The following is a 23,379-nucleotide window of genomic DNA, read 5'->3' on the forward strand; positions in this document are numbered from 1 at the left end:
GGCTGTGCTCTGCATTTCAGAAGACCTGTTTTGTAGCAGTCAACAAAAAAAGTGTGGCCCATAGAGAGCATTAGCTTCTTAGCACCACTCAAGGCATCAGCTCTGATCTGTGGGATCCCAGTGAAGTTAGCACCCTGGTTATTTTAAACTCAAGAGTTTTTCAGAGCGATGCAATCAACTGGTGCTTAGGGACTTGGAAACTAGAGGCAGAGGATTTGCAACAGGCATCCAGCTTTCGGAATTCATGTCTCCTGAAGGAGCAGAGGCCAAATACACTGGCCTTCAGGCCACACAGCAAAGCCCTTGTATTTATTCATGTATTCCCTGCAGAAAAGAGCTATAGCAGTTGATGAGTTTGTGGTTTGAGATAGCTTGCCAGTTTATTTTAATAGATCACAAAATTGAGAATATGCCCAAACACACATTTCACAAACATTTTCATACGAATAGTTTGAGCATGCTTCAAAGCAAGTGCTATTTAGACAAAGGGAGCGAGTCCACAAGTCTCTTGGGGCTTGCTGTTTGCCTCCACAGACTCCAGACTACAGTGCATTTGTTTATGCTGGGCAGAGCTCCAGCCTGAAGGAAGAGCTGTTTGTTTCTGATTGAGCTCTGACTTTGCAGGGTCTTGAAAAGAACAGAGTAAGTTGCTTTCTCTGCCCCAAACATACAGTCCAAGATCTATGGAAGGACAGAATGCAAAGACAAGAAAGGCAGTGAGCCCAATCTATAAGTGACATCTCCAGCCTCATCCCCCTTCACCCCTTTGAGCTGCTGGAGCTGCCACAAAGATGGACAGCGCTACTGGCCTTCAGTCCCTGCTAGTCCTGAACCAACATAGACCCCACAAAGTAAAAGTGAAATAGTCCATCCCAGTACTACCAATAACAGAACAGTTTTCTGGGATTTTTCAGTCCAGCTACAAGAAAGGAACAGATTGCTTTTGGCAGGTGTCAGTTCCCACCAAGAGCTGAAGTTTGGGGCTCAGCTGCAGAAAGAAACAGCCTGAGTAATTGCTTGTGGACACTTACTCCAAAGACTGCCTCTAACTTCATTTTTAGAAGTGGTTTAAGTTGGACCACAAAGACAATATTTATGTAGAATAAATGTCCACGTGAGGTTGACATATGAAATAGTTTAACTTCAAGTTCACTCCCCAGCTTGTTTTGCAGACAAGTCGTTAACTACTTAAGCTCCTGAAAAAACCTAAGCGGTTTAATATGTTCAACCTCTACTTTTCATAGAAGAATCAGTGGGAAGCCTCAGAGAGCTAAGGCTGAAGAAAAAAAACCATGTCCATAATGAAGAAATTAAATCCCTTACATCACAGTTTTTCTTCTTTTGAATGGGATTTTCCACCAAATCTTCCACATCCATTTTTCTCAGTCGCTGAGAAGCAAGCACATGAGGTCATTGCACTGTTCAGTATCTATCCAATATAAATTACTAATGTTTATCTGAAAAGCCTACAAACCCCAAACACCTAAACTTTTAAATGCTATAATAAGTAAAAAAGGTGCAGAGACAGAAGCCATTCCCATTGTGAAAACAGACCTTCATCTACATCCTCCACTTTCAGTGCAATGGGAAGGTTACTTTAGAACCTGGTGGGTCTGTGAAGGTGGAGGGAATAGCAGCTAAGGGGTGATCCCAAATGTACCTCTTTGGAGGTTTGGATGATGGTCACAAGCTTTTGAAGTTCCATATATTCAGCAAACAGATTCCTACAGGTCATTTCATAATGTCTGGCAGCCTCAGAAGGCCTGGGCAAGTGCTCCTCACAGGCCTGAAAGAATTGCAGCTATTTAAAAGAGATCTTGAAATGAAAAAAAACCACCATGGGAGGATGGAATAAAGCAAGATTCAGTTTCCTTGATCCATGGTTAAAAATCATCTTCCTCATGGCCCCTTTATATTATTTTTCTATTGCAGATACAGAGGAACAAAGAAGCAAAATGTCCAATCTTATATGTATGATAATGTAAGTAACTGCATAATTTATTTATATTGTCTTCCACAGTGTGCTTTGAAATAAGTATCTGAAAGGGGAAGCCTGCAGTGCCGACAAAGCACAAAAACCCACAGCAGGTGGAGTCACTTACCCTGTTCTTTTCCCCTGCCCAGATCAGACAGAGGGATGAGAAGTTTCTCATACCTTTAAATTCTGTTTGAGGGGCAAATACCTGTTTGAGTTGAGACATTGAAATCCCAGCCTTTGCAAAAACTGAATAGTACAGACAAGTGACTTTTTTTTCAATATCCAGTCGTCTGGGTATTGAATTTGGAGACTATGTACAGAAGGACTTTGTAGACACAGCTGTGTGAGAGCCATGTGTAGTGTTCCTTCTTAATTCTTTTCCATGGGCACCTGCAAGTACCTAAGATGGTATTGCCTTTTCCCTCTGATGGGAAAGCCACATGCTCCCTCTATGTTCTCCAACAATCTACCCAGCTTTTACCCAGAAATGGTCTTGCCCCTTGGTTAACTGCACCGTTCCATCAACTCCTCTAAAGTTGCTACATTTACTAAGTGGGAATAAGGAAACCTTGATAACATCCTGCAGGGTGACTTCTGGTTTCATTGGCTCATCATCCAGTTTCAACATGAGGCACAGCAATTTCTCCAAAGGACCACTCAGTTGTCGCTCCAGTTGGCTGTCAATTCCCCAGTCCAGGGCTTCATAGATCACCACTCCCAAGTATTCCAACAGCTGCAGACACAGACCAAGGAAGCAATGCAGCACAAACTGGAGAATGTCACAGCTCTCAATTCCTAGCCATGCATGTACCCTCATCTGCCCCTGAGGGCTGAGCACATCTCTGAGGATGAGAGATACTCCCCATTTAAGTTGTTTTAAGATTTTATATGGCCTGAACTAGCACCCCTAAGTTATCATTATTAAGACAACAAGACTCTGGGCACAGTAGACAGCATCTGTGCACATTGTTTCCCAGTCCCATTGCTTTCCTTGAGTTCAGTCTGGGCATTTTGTTTTCTTTCCCAGGTTGTAGGGGAAATACTCACAGGGCACAGCAAATTTAAGCACCTTGATAGTTTCCAAAGACATCTATATCTCCTGAGCTGGCCTTTACTATAGCAGGATTCTATGCACACATAATGAAGGTAAAGATACAAGCTTACCTTGTCCTCTGAATGCTGAATGCTGCCAATATCTGAAAGGGAAAAAAGAGGGATGGGGGAGAAAGAAAACTGCTTAGGCATTTAGAACCCCTTTCAAGAGAGGGAAACAGGAAGAATTCTTGATAATAAGGAAACTAACTCCTCTGACTAAAGTCAGTCCCACCTGGGGAAAGTAGGTCTATATTTGGGGAAATCCTATGTTGCTAGAAAGCAACATGGGATGCTCTTCTTATTGTAACCATTAGCCCCAAACTAATGGCTGCTGCGGGGGTTTTCCCTTTGTTGTTGTTGTTGTCTGCTAATTGATATCTAACCATAAGGAAGGCATGGGATCTTTGTCTTTATTGTTAATGACTCCCTCTAATCCCTGAAGAGTTAGCCTAGCACTGACCTCTGCAGCAGCCCCACCAAGCCGTACATAACACAGACTTGTTGCCACTTGCTGGCTACACACAGTGACAGAAAGAGGGAAACTGCAATCATAAATCCACTGTGAAAGTTACCATAACAAAGGTAAGAAGATGAAGGTTGGAAGATGAACAGAGCAGGACATATAATGAAGCTTTAGATTATTTATTTCAAATAAAGTAAGTGGTGAAAAGCTTTTATCCCAGCTATTTCCTGGAACCAAATGACTCGATAGAGCATGACTAGAGAAATTAGTAGGTAATATATCTGTATTACCATTCATCTACAGTCCTCTGAAATAAAGTATAGGCAGGAGAATAGCTTCATGACAATATACAGACAGAGGAGAGGGGAAAAAAAACCCAAACAAAACCAACAAAAAAAGCAGAGGAAAAGAAAATTTCCCTACTTTGTCCCATTTCAGCCTGTTAAAGGAACAACCCTTGGCACCTATGTTCTTACCAGACTTGTGGTAGACCTTGAAGGAAGCAGTACCATCAGCATGGATCAAGACACTCCCACAACCTTTTATGAATACAGAATGGAGTGATGGGCACAGCTCTTGAGCCAACTGCTCCATTTTACAGCAACACTGAAAGCAGATAGCCCAGGCTTGCTCTTCACTTATAGGATGTTCAAAACACCTCAGAAGCTCAGCTAGAGAGACCTTTGTGATCCTCTGCTCACACTTCAGAGATTCCATTTTTACTTTCACATTCACTCTTAGTCTAGGAAGCTTAACACTCCTCAGGCCAGGCAAGTGCTCACAACAGCCTTTTGTCAGTTCTGCCTCTTGGTTTGCTCTTATCTCTCTTCCCTACAGGTGCAACCATTAATGCCAATCTTTGCTCTATCTTTTTAAAAGGACATCACTTTAATCTGTATTTGTACAAGATTCCTTAAAAGAAAATAGAAAATATACAACAAAATGGAATCAAGAGAAGATAAGACTATACAAAAAGTTGTGCCCAATTTAGCTCCATTGTTCCCAACAAATATTTTAATTGGAATACCAGTGTTAGCAGTTAGGAAATTTCAACTACAGGCAGAAAGGGAAAGAGGCAGGAAACAATGTCTTATACTTGGGGGAGGAGAACTCATTGAAGACCACAAAAATTCAATCCATTTGGTAGGAAACTATTTTAACAACACTAATAAATGACAGCAATCAATTCCATGGGACACCTGCATTCACCACAGGCCCCACTTCTGCCTGGCCTTGGCCCTTTGTCCCTGCCATGGCAAATCCCAGGAGCTGGGACAAATGCATGCAGGGACCAGGATGGCCAGGTGGGCACCTGGGGTATGGGCAGCAAGGCCTGTCCTTGTTCAGAGTGTTGATATCAAGAATCACACAATCAGTTGGGTTGGAAAAGACCTCTGAGATCATCAAGTCCAACCTTTGACTGACCACCACCAAGTCTACCAGACTGTGGCACTAAGTGCCATGTCCAGTCTTTCCTTAAACACCTCCAGGGACTGTGACTCCGCCGCCTCCCTGGGCAGCCCATTCCAATGTCTAATCAGCCTTTTTGTGAAAAAATTCCTCATTATGTCCAACCTAAACTTCCCTGACACAGCTTAAGACTATGTCCTCTCATCCGGATAGGAATTGCTACTGGTGTGAAGCCGATCTCCCAGATTTTTTTGCACTTTAAGGGGTGTGTGTGTCACATGGGAGGGCGCAGTTGCAGGGCCCGTGACTGGGGTCACCCCTGGGCTCTCGGGCAACGCATCACGGAGGAGCTCAGCGGCTGCTGCGCTGGCTACCAACAGCCCCCGCTCCCGAGGCTGACACTGAAGAATTGCGAGGTTTGGAAAGTGTGAGTAACACTCATAATTTACATTTATTCCTCTTCTCGCTTACGACATTTGGGAACGCAGCGCACCACCGCCAGGCCCCGGGCTCTGCCTCGCCCCTGCGGCGTGACTTGGTCCAGCCCGCGGCCCTCCCCCGGCCCGGCCGGGATGGTCCCGCCCAGGCCGTGCGCGGCGGGAACATGGCGGCGCCCAGGGCGGCGTGGGCTGTGCCGTGGGACCGGCGGGATGTGCCGTGCAGCGGGCTGGACGCGCCGTGGAACCGGCTGGACGTGCCCTGGCCCACGAGCAGCGCCACGGTGGCGCTGGCGGCCGAACACCCCGCAGGTCCCGGCGCTGTGCCGAGAGGGGCTGGGGGGCGTTTGAAGGCACTGCCGTGCGCTTGCGGGCGGGCGGGCGGGCGGTGGGGGCCGGGGGCGCGGGGGGCCGGGGTGACGGCGGGCGCTGAGGCCGTGTCCGGCTCCCCCCCGCAGTGGGACGGCTGTCGGTGCTGCGGCGGCGGTGCGACACGGCCGGGAGGCGGCTGTCGGGGCCCGGCCTGGCCGCCGAGGGACGCGTCGTGCGCGCCCTGCTCTACGCGTTCCACAGCAGGCTGCTCCGGCACCGCCCCTACCTCGCCCTGCAGCAGGTGAGCGACCGCTCTGTGCAGCCGGTGCCATTTCCACTTTTCCACGAATACGTGGTGTCTTGTGCTCACGCTGAGACCTGAAGGAGCTACAGCTACATACCTTTGAATGCAGGAGTAATACAGAGGCTTTGTTCTCAGTTAATTGTAATAGTGGGAGGGGGGGAAGAATAGTCCTAAGCTGCTCTATTAGGTACTTTCTGGTTTAGCATGAAAAGTAAACTTCTTACCGATTTTCCAGGAAAGGGATTGTCAGTACCTTCAAATAACTGTTTTGAAACAGAACAGGAATGGTGCTTACCTTCTTGATTTGATCATGTGTTTTCGTTCTTGACAGCCAATACCGAAGGTAATTGTATACAGCAGGGGAAACCATGCAGCACCAATTAACCATGACCTACTGCAGTCCTTCTCTTAATTCCATTTTTACAGTAGAGTGATGAAGGGCAGATATAGGAATATCCCAGAACATTTCATAACACAAACCTGCTGTTTGTGCTGCTAAACTGGTAAAGGGAATGTGTCGTTTAACATAGTGATGGTTCTTAGACCAAGGCACTGCTAGTCTCTCAAAATACCAGTCAAAAGAGTTTTCTTTTTTCCTAGGTAGAACAATGTTTGAAGCGCCTATGGAAAATAAATTTGGTGGGCTGCCTTGGAACTCTGGTAGAACTGATTCCTAAGTAAGTGTCATGATTCTATATTTTATACTATCCATTAACTCAATCTGCAGAGCTAAAGGAGGGGGCTGCTAGATCGTAACCATCTTCTCATCCTTGTATCAACGTAGGAAAGATACATCTGAAGCCCATGCAGAGTGCTTGGTTCCCAGCCAGCCCATGCTGGAAACAGTGGCTCTGAAGGTATTGGGAGGCTGCAAGCTCATACTGCGTCTATTGGACTGTTGCAGTAAAACTTTTCTGTATCCTTTTTTCATCATAAAAATATTCTTACAATTCACTAGTAGCACCTCATGACATCCAAACCTAGGTCTGCTGGAGGCTCTGTATTGCTAATGGACTCAACTGTGCAATTCATATGTGCAACTTGAAGCTTGTTTGATAGCCAAACACCTTATTTTCAAGTTATTATGTAGGAACCTCAGGCTGTTGGCTGGCTGCTGTTCTGGCCTTGAGCAATTCAAAATTTGGATACTCATCTCCCAAATTATTACAGGGTATCGCCTTGCGAATTGCCTCTAGTTGGTGTGTTCAGCAAGTCTCATTACATGCTGTTTACTTTTTTATCCTTAACTGCTGTAATCTTCAGCTTGTCCATTAAACATCTCTGCTCGAAGGAATTCATACTTCTGAACACGGTGGCTTTGGGGCTGTTGAGCCGGCTATGGTTTGTGTGTTCAAAGTTGTTGTTTGTTGCCTGTCTGTCTGTTTGATGTGCCTGTCAGGGGTAAGGGCTTGTAATTAGGCCTTGCTGCTAAGTGAGCTTTATTCAGTTGGGAGGAGGAGGAGAGGGTTGTCCCTCCATTCTTTTGGACTTGATTGTAGCACCCGAAGAGTTGTACAACTGGAGAGAGACTTCTTACATGCTGTTATGGAAGGCTTTGTTCTTGGCTCATAGCAAACTTTATGTAGCACTAATGAAATCACAGTGTTAGTGCCAGCCTGACACAAACACTGACACCTGGTACTCTGTGCAGCAAGCAGTAAGTCCTGCCTCCTGCTGAAATGGAAGGGCTGGGATAAACATGTTCTATAACACTGCTGAGTTTTCCAGGGAAATTGGTGTTCTGGTCTCTCTCAGTACAGGAAAATAACATCATTGTGTAGAAGAACTCAGTAAAATGTTCTTTGGCACAAGAAATCTGTCTCTCCAGGAAACATAGAGCAGGCAATTGTATGGCATCAGCCTGAGTTGGTACAGAGTGCTTTTGGGGGAATACCTCATGGCAAATGATTTGGATGTGACCCGAGAACCTGATGAGTCCCAGGTGTAGCACTCTGCAAAACTCTAGGGAAGCAGAGGGGCTCCTGATTGGGAATTTACTAGTCAAGTCACTCCTACATTCTGATCCTTAACGGTTCCTTAAGGCTCAGACTTAAGGAAAGCAGGGTGATGGAGTGTAAAAAGCTAAGCTTGCACTGAGGGAAACCAGGGAAAGGGCAGCTTGGAATCTCTTCTGTTTGAGATTAAGGTGGGCTGTTCAGTGGGCATAAAGTTTTCTTAGAGAAGACTCCATACCTTTGTCTTTTCTCTCTTCAGGATTCAGTACAGGTGTGTATTGCAGACCCTCATGTCCTTGTATGACGTCTTGTCAACAACACTTCAGCTGGTATCTGAGACCCAACAGATGCCTTATATCAAGGGGTTTACCTTCCCTTCTGATATCAGTAACTTCCTTGGAATTAACCTATCTTCTGAGGTGAAGAAGCAAAAGGCTAAAATGCTTACAACAAAAAAATCTACCAGCTGGTTGAAGAAGCTCTTCCCAACAATGGCAGAGGCAGTATCAGAGGTTGGAAAAAAGAGAAATTTTGTAACCTGTACAAGTGGTGTGACAAACCATAGCATCCCGTGCCCCATGGATATCGGAGAGACAGTTCTGGTGCCCAGAGCCAGCAGAGGTAAAGCCTTGTGCCACAGTGCAAATGGTTTCTGACATCTCAGAGACTGACCACAGCTTCTGTCCAACAGAGCCAAGCACTTTTACCACAGAGTGTGGTTCTAGTACAAGCTCCCCTCTCCTGTCCTTGGGAGAAGAGAATGCTGAATGTACCTTGCCTTTATAAAGCTGTGGATAATGTCAACATTGTGATTTTTTTTGGAGGGTTTGTTTTAAAGAGGATACAGCCTGGAGAGAAGCAGATAATGAATGCAGTATCCAGGTCCTGAAAATAGTTATTTTTACTTTCCTCCTTCTGCATAGATAAGGATAGTGAGAAGCTAAGAACACTGTCTGCAGTCCATACAAGAGTAGGCAAGGCTATAAGCACAGGATGCAGGTATCCTGTGCTTGCTGGTTCTGGACTGTGCCCAGGACTTTCTCTGTACTCAGGGCTATGGCCAGTGACTGCAGGCATCCAGGTGTTTGTGTGAAGCTTTTACCCATTAAGTTCTTTGCAGCCATCTGTAAATCTCTGCATCCTCTTCATCCCTTGCCAGCTGCAATGCAAGATGAGTGTAGTCCCCTTGAGCTGCTTGGAAATGCTGAGTACAGGTGTGAACCTGCTGAGAGCTCAGCATGGCAAAGCACTGCAGCATCTCTGTGCAAAGACGTAAAACTATCTCAACATTGTAATGAGAAATCTCCTCTCTCTCTGTAGGGAAGTACCTGGGGATTGATGTGAAGAGCTTGCTTAAGCCATCCAGACATCCAGCACAAGAGGTTTGTAGGGTATCTTTTTACACATTATTTTTCAGTTTTACAGACCCTAACACAATATTCCTGATTGAAAATGTCCCCTTTCCCTGCCTTATTTTTGCTTGTCTGACAACCCTAGTTAGTGTGGAAGCTTTGCACAGAAAATCGCTACTCATTTCTGCTTAGGAATTTGAGCATTTCTTGGTTTGTCAAGTGACTGACCAGAGAGCTCAGTAGTAGACAAGAATACAAATTCTAATTATCTTCTTTTTGTATTCCACAAAACAAGAGTGCTATTTCTCTTTCTTCTTGGGAAATAAGGAATGTTCTCACAAAATCTTCAGTACTCTGCTCCCCTCCACCAGAAAGGACCAGGCACATAATCTTTTTAAAAGACTAATATTTCTGTTATTGTTTCAGGGTATAAACATGCCATCAACACCTTTTAAAGCAAAGTTGGCACCACCTTCCTCTCGTGTAGCAAAGTCACAGCATACTGAATCTCTTGTACAGATGGTCCAAACAGCTGCATCATTTGGGGAGCTGTCAGAGGCACTCAGAAAAGCTATTCTGTGGTGCAAAAACAATAAATTCAAATCAGAAGCTTATTTTCTGCGTAACAAGTTGTTGAAAAGCAACCGGCTGCACCACGTGGAAGCTCAAGGATGCAGGTAGTTTTTGCATGGGTGTGGGATTTCTGGATGTAATTTTAATTGCTGGATGACATTTTAATATGTATATTGCTACAGTATAGTGAAACACAGTGGTCTAAGCCATTCTTTTTAAACACGGGATCACTAGTTCAGGTTACTGGATGCTCTGACATGAGCATTCTGTTTAGCATCAGTCACTTGTGAAAGGATCTAAAAGGCTAACAAATGCACAAATACATAACAAATGCAACTTAAATAATCTGCATGTTTAATGGTAAAAGTTGTATGATGCAAGAGTTGTCTTTCTTCAGATTGCCCTGGGTACTATCATAGTAGTGCTATATAGAAGGTGCTGTTATGTTTCCTTGGTATGACAAGGAAAATGATAAAGGCTAAACCTCTCCAAACTCCAAATGAAGTAACACTTCAGTATCTGATAAAGTTATGTTTTGTGCACCTTCCTCCTTTTAAGCTTGAAGAAAAAACTGCGCTGTGTCAAAACATCTGTCCGTAAATACCTCCTGTATGGGTCCCAACACACACGCTGGCCAAGGCGGTACCTCGGGGCATGGCTCTGTCCAAGGAGGATCAAATCATCTGCACGCTTGAAGAGAGCTCTGAAGACTGTTCAGCAAAAGCCTTCTGAACTTTCTGGGATCTGTGAGACAAGTGCATCACTCATCCTCCCCGCCTACCAGGATGGACCTCTGAGTCAAGAACAATGTTCTGATGCTGATACAGCCCGTGTCAGACTAAGCACAGCAGGGACCCCCAAGCAGCTGCTGCTTGAAGGAAGCCCCGGCCCTGCATGGAAAGAATCTACTGAGAACACGGATATTGATTCTATTTTTGCAGCAATAGGTGTCTGACCCTGGATTGAAGGAAGTAATTTCAATTATTTTATTTTTTTTAAAGTAAAACCATCTGAACTCTAATTCTGTCTCAGTAACTCAAATCGTGAATTCTGCTAAGAAAGTAGCAACCATTTTTTTGTTTTTGTAAAACAGCTTTTTTTAATGGGTGTTTTTTCATATTTTAAGGGTGTTCCAAACAGCTGAATAGTCTTCATCCTTTTACCTGGCCTCATCCAGGAGCAGCGACTTTGTTACCCTCACTCAGTGACTCTTCTCTATTGCTCGACCACATGTTAAGTGCTGCTGTCAAATCCACAGTGCAGTTAGTTACCATCCACAGCAGAAGGCTGCAGCTGATCACTTACTGCTGCTTAGAACAAAAGACTTGTAGACACTTTTCCAAGTCATACACCCTTCTTTCTGTGCTGCTTGTAGAGGGGACAGCCTTGACATGCAGTAGTATTGCTGTTTTAGCATTTGTTGCTTTTGTCCTGAAATGAGTTAGCTGAACCTACTGCTTTTCCAGAAATAGGGGAAAGCACAGTCTGGCCTGCAACAGTAAACTCCTGACTGATGAACATGTTTCTCACTGTCCCAAAATCTTTTTAATATAAGGGCAATTTTTGTCTGCTTGGCAATGTAAGGTACAGGTATTCCATAGTGTTAGAACAAGCAATGGGCCTAGTAGTTTCTGCCAGGCTTTTGCTTGTAAGTAATTCCCGTGAGCAGGATCACCAGGAAATATTAAGGAAAAAAATTCTCAGAACAAAGAACAGGAATCTGGTTTGGTAGAGAGCACCTGCTTAAGAGGGGTAAGGAAAGGCTGTAAGTGAAAGTAAATCAGGAATGGGCTAAGTTCAATTTCTTAGGCTTAAGAGCGGTAGAAAATAAAAGAGCTGTGCCCACCAGGACAAAAATTAAAATAACCTTCCTAGCCTGTTAAGTGTAAAAACCCCTCTATTGTGCATCTTGTGTGAATCGATCAATGTAAGTTTAGTTATGTGTAGGCACAAACTTAAAATGTTTTATTCAAAGAGCATATACAGAGCAAAAAGCAGAACTTTTAGAGTAGTTTGGGCTTGAAGCCTGTGTCCAGCCTGTGTCCAGATAACCAAGATCCATTTTCTGGGTTTCCTCTCACAGGAGTACCCAGTGATAACTGAAATAGCTGTAGAGAATCATGTATCATCAGCCATCTAGTCATCTGATACAACACAGGCCTACTTACACAGGCCTACTTCAAACAGACTTCCTGCCATTACAGGAATTTTTCATTTCCTAAAATGGTGTAAAAATACCCAAGTATACCACATACAATCAGATAACATTTCAGCTGCTTGAATAGTTCTCAGAAAAGGCTGGGAGTGAGGGCAGACATCCCAGCAGTGACCTTCATCCTGAATAACCCCTCCAAACAACACACACGATCTTCCTTCTTACTGGGCAGCTGCCGTTACTTGGGCAGCCCAAATGAAGCCCCAGTGCAGCTTGTGCACAGAATCAAGATCCGTAGTTTGCTTCATCGAAGGCCTTTCTGGCTCGTTTCAGTTCTTCATTCATAGTAAGGAGGTCTTTAACCCTGGCAAACTTCCGGGGGTCCTTGCGAATTAGAAAGACAATGTCCTCGACCTGTACGCGGCCCTGCCGCCCGATTGACATGGCCTTGTGTGTCTGTCAGAGGGGAAAAAAGGAAAGTCAACAGGGTTCCTTTGCCACTCTTTTAAGTTCTCAATTCCACTTTATTTCCTGTAATTTTGTAACAAAGTAAGCAATTGGAGGACCTGGGCACCATCATCCTAGTCACAACAGAACTTCCCAGTAAACCATGGACTTACTGTTGCTCTGCTGTCCCCACCTCCCTGTCACCTACACCTACATATAGCAGTATATATACATCACATAATGGCATCAAAACTAAAGCTAGATTACAAGTATGATGCCCAGCCTGCAAAAAGCCTTAAGATCAGGCACAACTTGGAAGCAATGTGAAGTAACCCTATCAAGAGGACAGTGTAGGGTATTTTGATAAGGAAAGGCAAGGGCAACCTTTCAAAAGAAAGGGGAATGCTTGGATACTTTAAAAGAGTAACCAAATACCTGGTAGAGTAATGGTTTCAGGCCCCAGAATGCATTTCTTTTGCAGCAGAGCTACATTCCCATCCACATAAAGACACTGGGCCAACACAAAAAGTTGACAGATTTTCGAAGCTGAGCCTTGTCTTCTGTCAGCTGCACATACAGTGATGCCACAGTGACCCCCAAAGTCAGATGTGAATTTCCTCTCCTACAATACTAATTTAACCACTACTTAAGGACTTCAGTTTTCTAAATCCACATGGAACAAGATGCATGAATTTTGCCTTTCTCTTGGAAAAGCAAAATCCAAGTTTAGCTTTCTCCTACTAGCACCATGACTTTGGGGCCTGGGATAATGCAGTATTTGAGTCAGAGGTATTATTTAGAAGACTGAAGTCCTTGTGAGGATGTTTTGACCATGCTGTCTAGAGCTGACTTACCATTTCTGTGATAAACTCTATTACCAGGTCCTCAAGAATGTCCACGGATTCTGTGTAAGGGTTCTGGTCATCCCCGAATCCATACATCATGCATCTTACTGCACAAAGAAACACTCAGTGTGAGGCTCCTTTCATCCATTCAGTAGTGTCAGCAGCACACATCTAGTTAGAGTTCACCAGCCTGCACATTCCTGCTCCAGGGTGGTGCAGGAATGTAGCTCTTGTCTGTTAGGCAGGCCAATACTTGAGCAAACATACAGGAAATAAACAGAAACCAACAAAAGCCAGGTGCTGTACAGGCAGAAAAGCACATCTGATGAAAAGCTCTTTAAATACTCATTTAGCCTGCAAAGCCCTACACACTGACTTACAGCACAACCGACTTGGGGCACAGCTCGGTTCAGAGGATGCACCAGCAGTATTTTTGGGGGAGGTCTGTCTACATGACAGCTTTCTGCACTTGCAGCCAGGGCACAAAATGAAAGCCGCTGTTTTGCTAAGGAAAAGTGAGTTTAGGAACTCCATAGCTATCTGCTCAGAGTTTCAGCTGAATGACCCGTCCTGGCTGGGCTGGGCTGTCCGGCCCAGCTCGACTCACGCTCTTTGGAGAACAGCCTCTTCCTCCTGCCCTGCCCGCCGTCCAGGCCCCCGCCGGCGTCCTCCGCGTCCTCTTCGAACTGCACGGGCACAGCGGGGAGAGGCCGCGGTCAGCGCCCGCCGGGACCCGGCCCCTTCCCGCTGCTGGGATGGGATGGGGACCACCGGGAACTGCAGCCCCTCCCGCCACTCACCGGCACGTCCTCCTCCTCATCGGCCATGGCTGCCGGGCTGCGCCGGAAGGGATTCCTATTCCTCTTCCCCTTGCCCGGCCCCGCCTCGCCGAGCCCGCCGAGCTGTGGAGGGGCGGGCACGGGGCGGTGCTGCCGGCTGGGCGGGAGCTGGTGGGAGTCGTGGCACCGAGGACTTAGTGGGAGAGATCTGGTGACCCTCCCCATATCTGTAGTCGACACATTATTGGATTGTCAGATCAGGATATCGTGGTCTGAAAGTGAACTCGGGAGGTGTCTGGTCCATTCCCCTGCTTGAAAGGTCAGCCATGATGTTAAAAAGGTCTCCCAGTCTGCCTGCGTGGTTCGCAGGGGCTTTTCCTTCCCTTGAGAAAAAGGCACTTGCCCACGTTCATAGAATCATAGAATGTTAAGGGGTTGGAAGGGACCTTAAAGATCATCTTGTTCCAACACCCCTGCCATGGGCAGGAACACCTCCCAGCAGCAATGTCCCATCCAACCTGACCTTGATCGTCACCAGGGTTGAGGCATCCACAACCTCCCTAGGCAACCTGTTCCAGTGTCTCACCACTCTCACAATAAAGAATTTCTTCCTAATATCTATCCTAAGTTTCTTCTCTTTCAGTTTGTACCCATTACTCCTCATCCTGTCACTACAGTTCCTGACAGAGAGTCCCTCTCTGGCTTTCCTATAGGCCTCCTTCAGGGGGGCCCTCACAATCTCTTCTCCAGGCTGAACAGCTCCAACTTCCTCAGCTTGTCCTGGAGGGGAGGTGCTCCAGTCCTGTTGAATTTCATGAGTTTGCTGTCAGCCCTTTCCTCCAGCTCTCCCAAGTTCCTCTAAATGGCAGCCCTGCCCTTGAGTGTATCAACTGTTCCCCCCAGTTTGGTGCTGTGCGTTGTTTGATAATGCATCTGCTCCAGATTACTCGTAAAGATGTTCACCTGGACACATTCCAGAATAGATCATTGCAGTGTTCCATTTGTAACTGCTGTGCAATTGGAGTATGACCCACTGACTTTAATGCTCTGAGCCCAATTATTCCACTAGTTTGTTAATGATTGAGTAGTGCACCTGTCCAGACTGTAATGTTCTAATTTTGGACATTGTTGAAAAATACTGCCTTTGTAGTGCCAGTGTTATGGTGATAGACTAGATTAGACACAGACAGTAGAGAAAGAAAAAGGAGAAATTACTGCTGAAAGACCAGGGAAGATGCACAAGGTGGAATCCTTTTCCATAGAAGCTAGTACTCAAGATCATTCTGCAAATAACAGGTGCAGAAGAGGCAAAGTTTACAAGGTAATGCTGGGTGCCTGCAGAGAAGCATATGCACTGCAAACAACCCAAGACATCTGAATTTAAAACCGAAATGAGCTCTACTGCTTCAGTAAGCTGCCAGGCCCACCCACCACTCATCAAGGGGGAAAGGGAGAGCATTTGTGTTCCTGGTCTGAAAAAGTGCAACTCCTCATACAGCATGTTCCTTAAGAACTTGGCATAAAAAGTCTAGTAGTGTGTCAGACACCTGTTTACCCAAAGCACGTTCCTGTGAAGACACTTAAATATAAGTTTTACTGTTTAAGTAAAGGAGAGGACTTGCTTTTATTTGCTTTCTTACTTGTCACTTGTCACAGGGGCACTGTTGCACTCAAGAATCCAACTGTGGTGTTCTCGCCTGCAAATGGCTGAGCAAAATGCAAGTTATTCCACTATTTGAAGCACTTGTGAGTAAAGGTCTTTTGACTAGCACAGCAGAAATACAAGATGTGTCCAGAGGCAAAGCCGGTTGTTCAGGATAAGAAGGTACCTACTGTTCCAGGCACATGTCCCACTTTTTATACAAATGGATTTACTAGACACATTTAATGTATTTAAGTGGTTCGTAAAAGAATTCACAGAATCAGAGAATCAACGAGGTTGGAAAAGACCTCTGAGGTTATCGAGTCCAACCTATGACCTAACTCCATCTTGTCAACTAGACCATGACACTAAGTGCCTCATCCAGTCTTTTCTTAAAACACCTCCAGGGATGGTGACTTCACCACCTCCCTGGGCTGTCCATTCCAATGCCCAATCACTCTTACTGTGAAGAACTTCTTCCTAATGTCCAACCTGAGCTTCCCTTGGCGTAGCTTAAGACTCTGTTCTCTTGTCCTGTCGCTAGTTGCCTGGGAGACTGACCCCCACTTGGCTACAACCTCCTTTCAGGGAGTTGTAGAGAGCAATGAGGATCCCCCCGAGCCTCCTTTTGTCCAGGCTAAAGAACCCCAGCTCCCTCAGCTGCTCCTCATAGGACTTGTGCTCCAGACCTTTCACCAGCTTTGTTACCCTTCTCTGGACACGCTCCAGCACCTCAACATCCTTCCTAAACTGAGGGGCCCAGAACTGGACACAGTACTTGAGTAGTGGCCTAACCAGTGCTGAGTATGGAGGGACAATCACTTCCCTAGTCCTGTTGGCCAAACTGTTCCTGATACAGGCCAGGATGCAATTGGCCTTCTTGGCCACCTGGGCACACTCCTGCATCATGTTCAGCTTCCTGTCAATCAGAACCCCCAGGTCCCTCTCTGCCTGGCTGCTCTGTGCCCAGCCTGTAGTGCTGCAGGAGGTTGTTGTGGCCAAAGTGCAGGACCTGGCACTTGGTCTTGTTAAATCTCATACTATTGGATTTGAGCCATCCATCCAGCCTGTCCAGTTTCCCCTGCAGAGTCCTCCTACCCTCCAGCAAATTGACACATCCCTCAGCTTGGTACCACCTGCAAATTTGCTGATGGTGGACTCAATCCCCTCTTCCAGATCATCAATAAAGATATTAAATAGAACTGGACCCAACACTGATCCCTGAGGGACACCACCACTTTCTGGGCCCGGCCCTCCAGCCAGTTCCTAACCCAGCACAGAGTGCCCCTGTCGAAGCCATGGGCTGCCAGCTTTTTCAGGAGTATGCTTTGGGACACTTCACCAAAGGCTTTGCTGAAGTCCACGTAGACCACATCCACAGTCTTCCTCTCATCCACCAGTCAGGTCACCTAGTCATAAAAGAAGATCAAGTTGGTCAGGCAGGACCTGCCCCTCCTAAATCCATGCTGGCTGGGTCCGATCCCCCAGCCACCCTGTAGGTGCTGTGTGATTGCAACCAAGATGATCTGCTCCATAACCTTGCCAGGCACTGACGTCAGGCTGACAGGCCTGTAGTTCCCCAGATCCTCCTTCCCCTAGTCATGTGGGACCTCCCCAGTGAGCCAGGACTGTTGGTAGATGATGGAGAGTGGCTTGGCGAGCTCTTCCGCCAGCCCCCTCATCACCCTTGGATGGATTCCATCTGGTCCCATAGACTTGTGAGCATCTAAGTGGCCCAGCAGGTCACTAACTGCTTCCTCCTGGATTACAGAGGAGCTATTCTGCTCCCTGTATCTGTCTACCAGCTCAGGAGGCCAGCTGTCCTGTCTTATTGTTGAAAACCGAGACAAAGAAGGTGTTAAGTACCTGAGCCTTTTCCTCATCTTTGGTAACTATATTCTCCCCTTGTGTCCAATAAAGCATGGAGGTTTTCCTTGCACCTCCTTTTGCTATTAATGTATTTATAAAAACACCTTTTATTATTCTTTAGAGAAGTGGCCACATTAAGTTCTAATTGAGCTTTCGCCTTTCTAATTTCTTTCTGCATGACCTAATGACATCCTTAAACACTTCCTGAGTTGCCTGCCCCATTTTCCTAGCATTGTAAGGGGTTTTCTTCAGAGGAGGGACTAAAAGCAGAACTGCAATTTTTTACACATACAGGATTATTTTCGGAGGCTCTCCAGTCACAGGTGAGGCCTTGAAAATGACAGCCATGACAAGACTGATGCTTTTCAAAAATCCTGGTTTTAAAATACTAAGAAAGAATTCTTCCTGAAGTGTTCACTTTCACCTGTCCCATCTGTCTAGATACTACTGCACTTCCCCTACGATCATGCATCCCCTGGGCTGGTTTGCTCTGTAGCATTTTGGGATTTGAGGTAAAATATTAAGAGACTTACAGGTTTAATTACTGTTAAAATGCAGAAACTAGAGAGCCATGTCTTTCTAATGCATTTATCACATTCCTCACTTCTTACATGACTGCTGAAAACAAGCCTCACCTCATGTCTAGGCTGAGAGTTACAAGAAGTTGCATAATGAAAGGGCTATAAATGTCACCTTCTCACCCTCAGAGTGGTTTAGAAAAAACTGCCCTTTCATGAGGTTTAAACACTTAATGTAAGTAACTTGGACAACTGCACACCCATATTTGGCCATGTTAAGACATGACAAAGTCCGAGTGCCAGAGTTCGACACAGGCACTTAATAGCTTTGGTCTAAGTTCTCCTGCATGACTGCTGCTATTGACAGCTCTCCTTTTGTCTGACTGTACCTTGTAAACTTCACAGTTTCAGGTGCTCTTAGCCAGACACAGCTGGTGTGGGACACAGTTCTCTGAGCTGCTACAGTACCCCTAAAGAGTATAGGACACATCAGTACTGTGCTTCAGCTGCCAGGGCAGAACAGACACAGATAATGGACAACAGGTCTCAGATCTGGCAATTCATCCGAGTGCAGATGCAGAACTTCATGCTGGATCGAGAACAGAAATGCAGCACTGACTGATGATAATGTGCAGAAAAAGAGGGTTCCTCCAGATGGCCAGTCTTTCATTTCACTGTTTCAAGCCAACAGTGATCGAAAAGTAGATCCCATTGAAGATGTGTCCTTTCCTTCACCCATCTGGGACAGGGACAACTCGATGTATGCAAGCAAGGCATGCTATCTCACTGCACCTACTGAACACAGAACACAGAAAGTTACAAAAGTAAAACACACAGAAAGTCAAACACACCTTCACAGACAATATGTTGGCTATTTCCACTCCAGATGGCCTTAAAGCAGGAAGGTTGTACAAGTGGTAGCTTTTGGCTCCTGCTATCCTAACCCTAACCCTAATTGAGAGAAGTAAACTTCTGTGTACCATTCAGTTCAACTGGTCAAGTACAGGTTGCTTAATGTTAGGGCTATAGTTTTTCTATTCTAAACTAAATGCCTCTTTATTAAAGATATTACTGGACTATCTCTAATATCCTAAATATAGCAAAATTTAGGCATGTAGTGGTATCTTTTTGAACATTTCAGTGGAGGGAGAGAAAATACTGTATTAAAAACTTCTCTTTGGAGGTTCTCTGCACAATCATGTAGGTTTCATAAAACAGTTTTATAATACCCTGGATTCACTCACACTGCAAACTTCTTGAATTGATGAACTTAATAAGCAAAAAGCTTAGTTTTATACATATTAATTTATCCTAAATAATTTCTAGTACCTTGGGTTATTTACAACAAAAAAACCACAGACCTTTTGTTCCAGATGAGCTGAGCAGATCAGGAGTCAGTCTTTTCAGCTGGTCTCTACAGCAGCCAGGTTTCCAGTAACGTGGGCTACAAAACACCTTAGCAAGTGAACTCCTGAAAACTCCACAGAACTGTGGAAACAGAGGTGTGGATGTTTAGTGCCAGATAATGCTGTGTCTTGGAGTAATACGAGCAAACAGCTACTTGCTGTGTTCAATTACATCTCCCACAGTGCAGTACACCTTGGTATGAGCCTCAAGTTTGGCTCCCTAATGCAACAATTACAGCGGCTACTGTTACCAGAACTCCAAATAGAATGGCAAAGCCTGCTACCATCCAGCGCCAAGACTGCTGCCCACCTCCAAGAAAGGCCAAAGGAAGAAGCAACCTTGAAAACAACTCTGCAGAGGAGGGGGAAGAAGAAAAGGGACATTTCCCCACCCTCCATCCTTGGTGCATAGAGAGGGGCTGCTTCTAAAGTGGACAAACCCATTTCAGCTCAGCTTGCCCTACTGAATTTATCACCCAAAAGGAAATGGCAGCAGCGCAGCAGAGCTTTACCTGACCAGGAACAGTTGAGGAAAGCATCCCTGAGTGTTCTCCTTTACAAACTCCTGGATCCCCAGTACATTCTTTAACAACAGTCCCCGGGAAGCTCGGTCAATTTTGGTTAACACCATCTGCATGGATCCAGAAAGGGAGGATTAAAAGAGGAAAATAAGATTATTTTGCTGCTAGCCTGGAACATCTGTAAGAGTCCTGGACTATCTTGCAAGGCAGACTGAAAGCTCTGGGTCATATCTAGGGGTAAAAATTGAACACAGTTCACCAAAACATTTCTATAGCCTGCATAAGGAGCAGGCATTTTCAAGCTCCGTTTAATAAACAAAGCAAAAAACCCCTTAAATCCCACTTGCCTTACTCAGCACATTTTAGGCATATTTTATTAACAATAAATGGGGTTGGCTTACTGCCTGGATAGAACAACCTGCATAAACTCAAGTACAGGGTACACACCCTTACAGATTACCCATACCTTATAACCAACCCAAGAAAGCAGCATTACCTACCACATAAGGAATTCCAAACTCTTCCAGCATCTCTACTGCAATATGATCTGTTTTCTGGAGTCCAACTACACCATCAACTAACAGAAAAGTCCTCTTCAAGCTGCCAGAAAGACAAGCAACAGTAATTGCCACCATTATTTCACACCTGCTCTGCTACTTCCAAAATCATAAGGAGAAACAAAAACATGAGATTGGGGATAGGAAGAGTCAAGAAAAGCCATGTATGGAAGATGAAGGTCAGCATGGAGCAGCACCTCAGTCTTTTCTGTTGTTTTGATCTGAGCATGAATGAATGACACTGCAGAAGCTCCCAGGGAAATTATGTCAGAACTAACCAATACTACTACTGCAAGCACCTACCCCTTTTCATTTTTTCACCTAATTACATGACACTGTATGTAGGTGTCTGGCATTCACTGCTGTGAAAGTCCCTTACTTGCGCCGTTCCTGCAGGTAGGCCTCCACCATCTCCACAAAGTCTTGCGGGGCGCGGTAGCCGTATCCTGGCATATCCACCAGAGTAAAGTACTTCCCTACTTTGAAGAAATTCATCTTCTTAGTGTGGCCCTGAGAAGAGGATTTAGGCAAGATCAGGGAAGGCAGTGGTTTTAAAAAGCTGCTTTAAGCAGTGTACTAGGAGATGCCCCACAAAACATCTCTATTCCATGCCCCTGCACCCCCCGAATGCTACTGTTGCTTTAAGCTGCCCAGTCTTCTACCCTTGTAGCAATCTTACATGGCTCTATCTATAAAACAGACTAAAAATGCCTTCATGGGTGTCTCAGTTTCTTCCCAAAGGACTTAACAGCACATGTGCTCGAGCTGTGCAACTCCTCTGTCTGGCACATGTGCCAGGCCTGGTTGAAGAGCTAAGCTCGGCTCTTTCTGCCTCTTCCTGTGCTTGAGCAAGGCCATTGTCAGACATGAGGTGGTGGCCACCACAGCTGGCACGTTCTCCTGCTGTTTCAGGTTACCCAGGAGCTTGTCCCCTCCCACCCTTCTCAGCCCTACTCTCCGGCCTGGCATCAGTTTCTGACAAAGATGGACAGAAGTTAAAAAAGTCACTCACCGGAGTTTTTGACACTCTGACCTCCACTTCTGGAGACAGTGAAAACAAGGCCCGGATTAAAGATGATTTCCCCACATTGCTTCGGCCGATGAAGCACACCTGCAAGAGGGAGAGGCAGAGAGGGCACATCTACACCTGCCCTCAATGTGCCGGGGCAGTCCCACAGTCCTGGTCATTTCCCAGCCCTTGGTGCCAGTGCCTGGGGACAGCAGCGTCCTGTGCCACGGGCACGCCGGGCTGCTGGGCTGCACAACGGAGAGCAACAACAAATGAACTATTTTAAAACAGCAGCAGTAAGTGCAGCACGCACTGTGCAGTGCTCTGACACTGCCGCCCCCAGAGCTACACAACCACTGCCGACACCCCCTTGCCCCAGCAGCTCAGCCCGGCCCGGGCGGTGGGAAGCCGCTGTCCCAGCCCAGTCACAGCCGAGGGGTGCGAGGGCAGCGCAGCCCTGACCTCGGGCAGGGCCGGCGGCGGGGCGTGGTCCATGCGGACGGCGGAGCTCACGTAGTCGATGGGGTGGCCCTGGCCGGACCTGAAGAACGCCTCGGCGCGCTGCAGAGCGCCCAGCCCGGGCTCGAAGATGTGGAACCACGCCGTGTCGGTGCCGGGCGCCAGGTACCGCTCCAGCTTCTGCAGCGGGAACATGATCCCGGTGCGGCGGCTCCGCTCCAGCCGCAGCACCTGGGACAGGGCGGCCAGCGGCGGCGGGACCCGGCCCGCCACACCGCCCGCCCGCGACAGCAGCATCCCTGCGCTTGCAGGCGGGACCCGGCCAGGCCCGGAAGGCGGCGGGCGGGACAACGGGATAGCGGGGCGGGACAGAGGGATAGTGGGGCGGAGCGGGGCGGGCGCGGTATCTCGGGTGCCCCCGCCCGGCCCGGTGCTGTCAGGGCCCGGCTCGGCGACGGCAGTGTCCTGCTGTCCATATCGCCCTTTGAGAGGGGCAGGCCCTTCCCAGGCCCGGCTGTTTACAGAATCACAGGATATGCGGAGTTGGAAGGGACCCTCAAGAACCGTGGAGTCCAGCTCCTGGCCCTGCACAGGACACAGCCCCGAGAATCACACCACGTGCCCGAGAGCATTGTCCAAGCGCTTCTTCAGCTCTGTCAGGCTTGGTGCTGTGACCACTTCCCTGGGGAGCCTGTTCCAGTGCCCAAACACCCTATGGGTGAAAACCCTTTTTCCAATATCCTACCTAAACCTCCCTTGACACAGCTTCAGGCCATTCCCACGGATCCTGCCACTGGTTACCAGAGAGAAGCGACCCGTGCAAGCCATTCTGCTTCCCGTCATGGGGATGTTGAAGACCACAGTGAGGTCTCCCCTCAGTCTCCTCCAGGCTGAACAGACCAAATGACCTCAGCTACTCCTTGTATGGCTTCCCCTCCGGACCCTTCACCATCTTCATTTCTTGCCTTTGGACACGCTCTAATAGCTCTATATTCTTATATTGTCGTGCCCAAAACTGCTCACAACATTCAAGGTGAGGCCACCTCAGGTCAGAGTAGAGGGCGACAATTCCCTTCCTCGACTGTCTGGTGATGCTTTGCCTGATGCCCCCCAGGACATGGTTGGCCCTCTTGGCTGCCAGGGCACTGCTGACTCATATTCAACTTGTCTTCAACCAGGACTCCCGGGTCCCTTTCTGTAGCACTGCTTTCCAGCAGCTCATTCCCCAGTCTGTATGAACATCCAGGGTTGCCCCATCCCAGGTGCAGAATCCAGCACTTTCCCTTATTAAAC

General features: G+C 46.7%; 4 protein-coding genes across 8 annotated transcripts in view; 1 reads left to right on the top strand and 3 right to left on the bottom strand.

The window, feature by feature from the left end:
- The window catches only part of LOC113991334 (protein spire homolog 1-like), a 22,764-nt gene extending 17,186 nt beyond the window's left edge, over positions 1-5,578 (bottom strand). Inside the window, exons 1-5 of one of the 4 annotated variants that reach the window (XM_039388434.1) lie at positions 4,013-4,130; positions 3,143-3,174; positions 2,547-2,711; positions 1,661-1,786; positions 1,324-1,389 (exon numbers count right to left, since the gene is read on the bottom strand). In XM_039388434.1, the coding sequence (XP_039244368.1) occupies positions 1,324-1,389; positions 1,661-1,786; positions 2,547-2,711; positions 3,143-3,174; positions 4,013-4,130 (507 nt within the window). Of the gene's footprint in view, positions 1-1,323; positions 1,390-1,660; positions 1,787-2,546; positions 2,712-3,142; positions 3,175-4,012; positions 4,807-5,395 lie in introns of those variants that run through there. The other 3 variants (XM_039388432.1, XM_039388431.1, XM_039388433.1) reach the window with 3 other exon arrangements.
- Positions 5,513-11,401, top strand: NEPRO (nucleolus and neural progenitor protein). Its single transcript, XM_027727610.2, has 9 exons — positions 5,513-5,695; positions 5,842-5,996; positions 6,600-6,676; positions 6,784-6,915; positions 7,263-7,340; positions 8,214-8,575; positions 9,275-9,336; positions 9,733-9,983; positions 10,438-11,401. The coding sequence occupies exons 1-9, from the start codon at positions 5,551-5,553 to the stop codon at positions 10,832-10,834; spliced, it is 1,659 nt and encodes a 552-aa protein (XP_027583411.2). The 5' UTR covers positions 5,513-5,550; the 3' UTR covers positions 10,835-11,401.
- A 415-nt stretch (positions 11,402-11,816) lies between these two features.
- TAF13 (TATA-box binding protein associated factor 13) lies at positions 11,817-14,561 on the bottom strand. Its single transcript, XM_027727612.2, has 4 exons — positions 14,127-14,561; positions 13,934-14,012; positions 13,336-13,433; positions 11,817-12,490 (listed from the first exon to the last, which is right to left on the bottom strand). Exons 1-4 carry the CDS (start codon positions 14,328-14,330, stop codon positions 12,320-12,322), a joined length of 552 nt encoding a protein of 183 aa, XP_027583413.2. The 5' UTR covers positions 14,331-14,561; the 3' UTR covers positions 11,817-12,319.
- A 3,142-nt stretch (positions 14,562-17,703) lies between these two features.
- Positions 17,704-22,419, bottom strand: GTPBP8 (GTP binding protein 8 (putative)). 2 transcript variants are annotated; one of them, XM_027727585.2, is made up of 7 exons: positions 22,090-22,419; positions 21,631-21,729; positions 20,998-21,128; positions 20,562-20,661; positions 20,053-20,171; positions 19,496-19,622; positions 17,704-18,926 (listed from the first exon to the last, which is right to left on the bottom strand). In XM_027727585.2, exons 1-6 carry the CDS (start codon positions 22,381-22,383, stop codon positions 19,538-19,540), a joined length of 828 nt encoding a protein of 275 aa, XP_027583386.2. In that variant the 5' UTR covers positions 22,384-22,419; the 3' UTR covers positions 17,704-18,926; positions 19,496-19,537. The 2 variants fall into 2 exon arrangements, with proteins under 2 accessions (XP_027583386.2, XP_027583387.2); XM_027727586.2 differs by having other exon boundaries at positions 17,704-18,929.
- Between the last annotated feature and the right edge of the window lie 960 nt (positions 22,420-23,379).

This window comes from Pipra filicauda, unplaced genomic scaffold (assembly GCF_003945595.2).
Source record: "Pipra filicauda isolate LSUMZ 115617 unplaced genomic scaffold, ASM394559v2 scaffold64_size3178608_pilon, whole genome shotgun sequence".
In the NCBI taxonomy this organism is placed as follows: domain Eukaryota; kingdom Metazoa; phylum Chordata; class Aves; order Passeriformes; family Pipridae; genus Pipra; species Pipra filicauda.

Bases quoted from the DNA above. Each gene is read 5' to 3' on its own strand.
- NEPRO (XM_027727610.2), top strand. From the start codon at position 5,551: ATGGCGGCGCCCAGGGCGGCGTGGGCTGTGCCGTGGGACCGGCGGGAT. The intron at 5,997-6,599 runs GTGAGCGACCGC...CTTTTTTCCTAG, and splicing joins CCTACCTCGCCCTGCAGCAG to GTAGAACAATGTTTGAAGCG. The intron at 7,341-8,213 runs GTTTGTGTGTTC...TTCTCTCTTCAG, and splicing joins GGGCTGTTGAGCCGGCTATG to GATTCAGTACAGGTGTGTAT.
- TAF13 (XM_027727612.2), bottom strand. From the start codon at position 14,330: ATGGGGAGGGTCACCAGATCTCTCCCACTAAGTCCTCGGTGCCACGAC. The intron at 14,013-14,126 runs GTGAGTGGCGGG...GTGCCCGTGCAG, and splicing joins ATGAGGAGGAGGACGTGCCG to TTCGAAGAGGACGCGGAGGA. The intron at 12,491-13,335 runs GTAAGTCAGCTC...CCCCTCTGACAG, and splicing joins TAGAGTTTATCACAGAAATG to ACACACAAGGCCATGTCAAT.
- GTPBP8 (XM_027727585.2), bottom strand. From the start codon at position 22,383: ATGCTGCTGTCGCGGGCGGGCGGTGTGGCGGGCCGGGTCCCGCCGCCG. The intron at 21,730-22,089 runs GTCAGGGCTGCG...TCCCTCTTGCAG, and splicing joins CGCCGCCGGCCCTGCCCGAG to GTGTGCTTCATCGGCCGAAG. The intron at 19,623-20,052 runs GTAAAGCTCTGC...CTGTTTCCACAG, and splicing joins CCTCAACTGTTCCTGGTCAG to TTCTGTGGAGTTTTCAGGAG.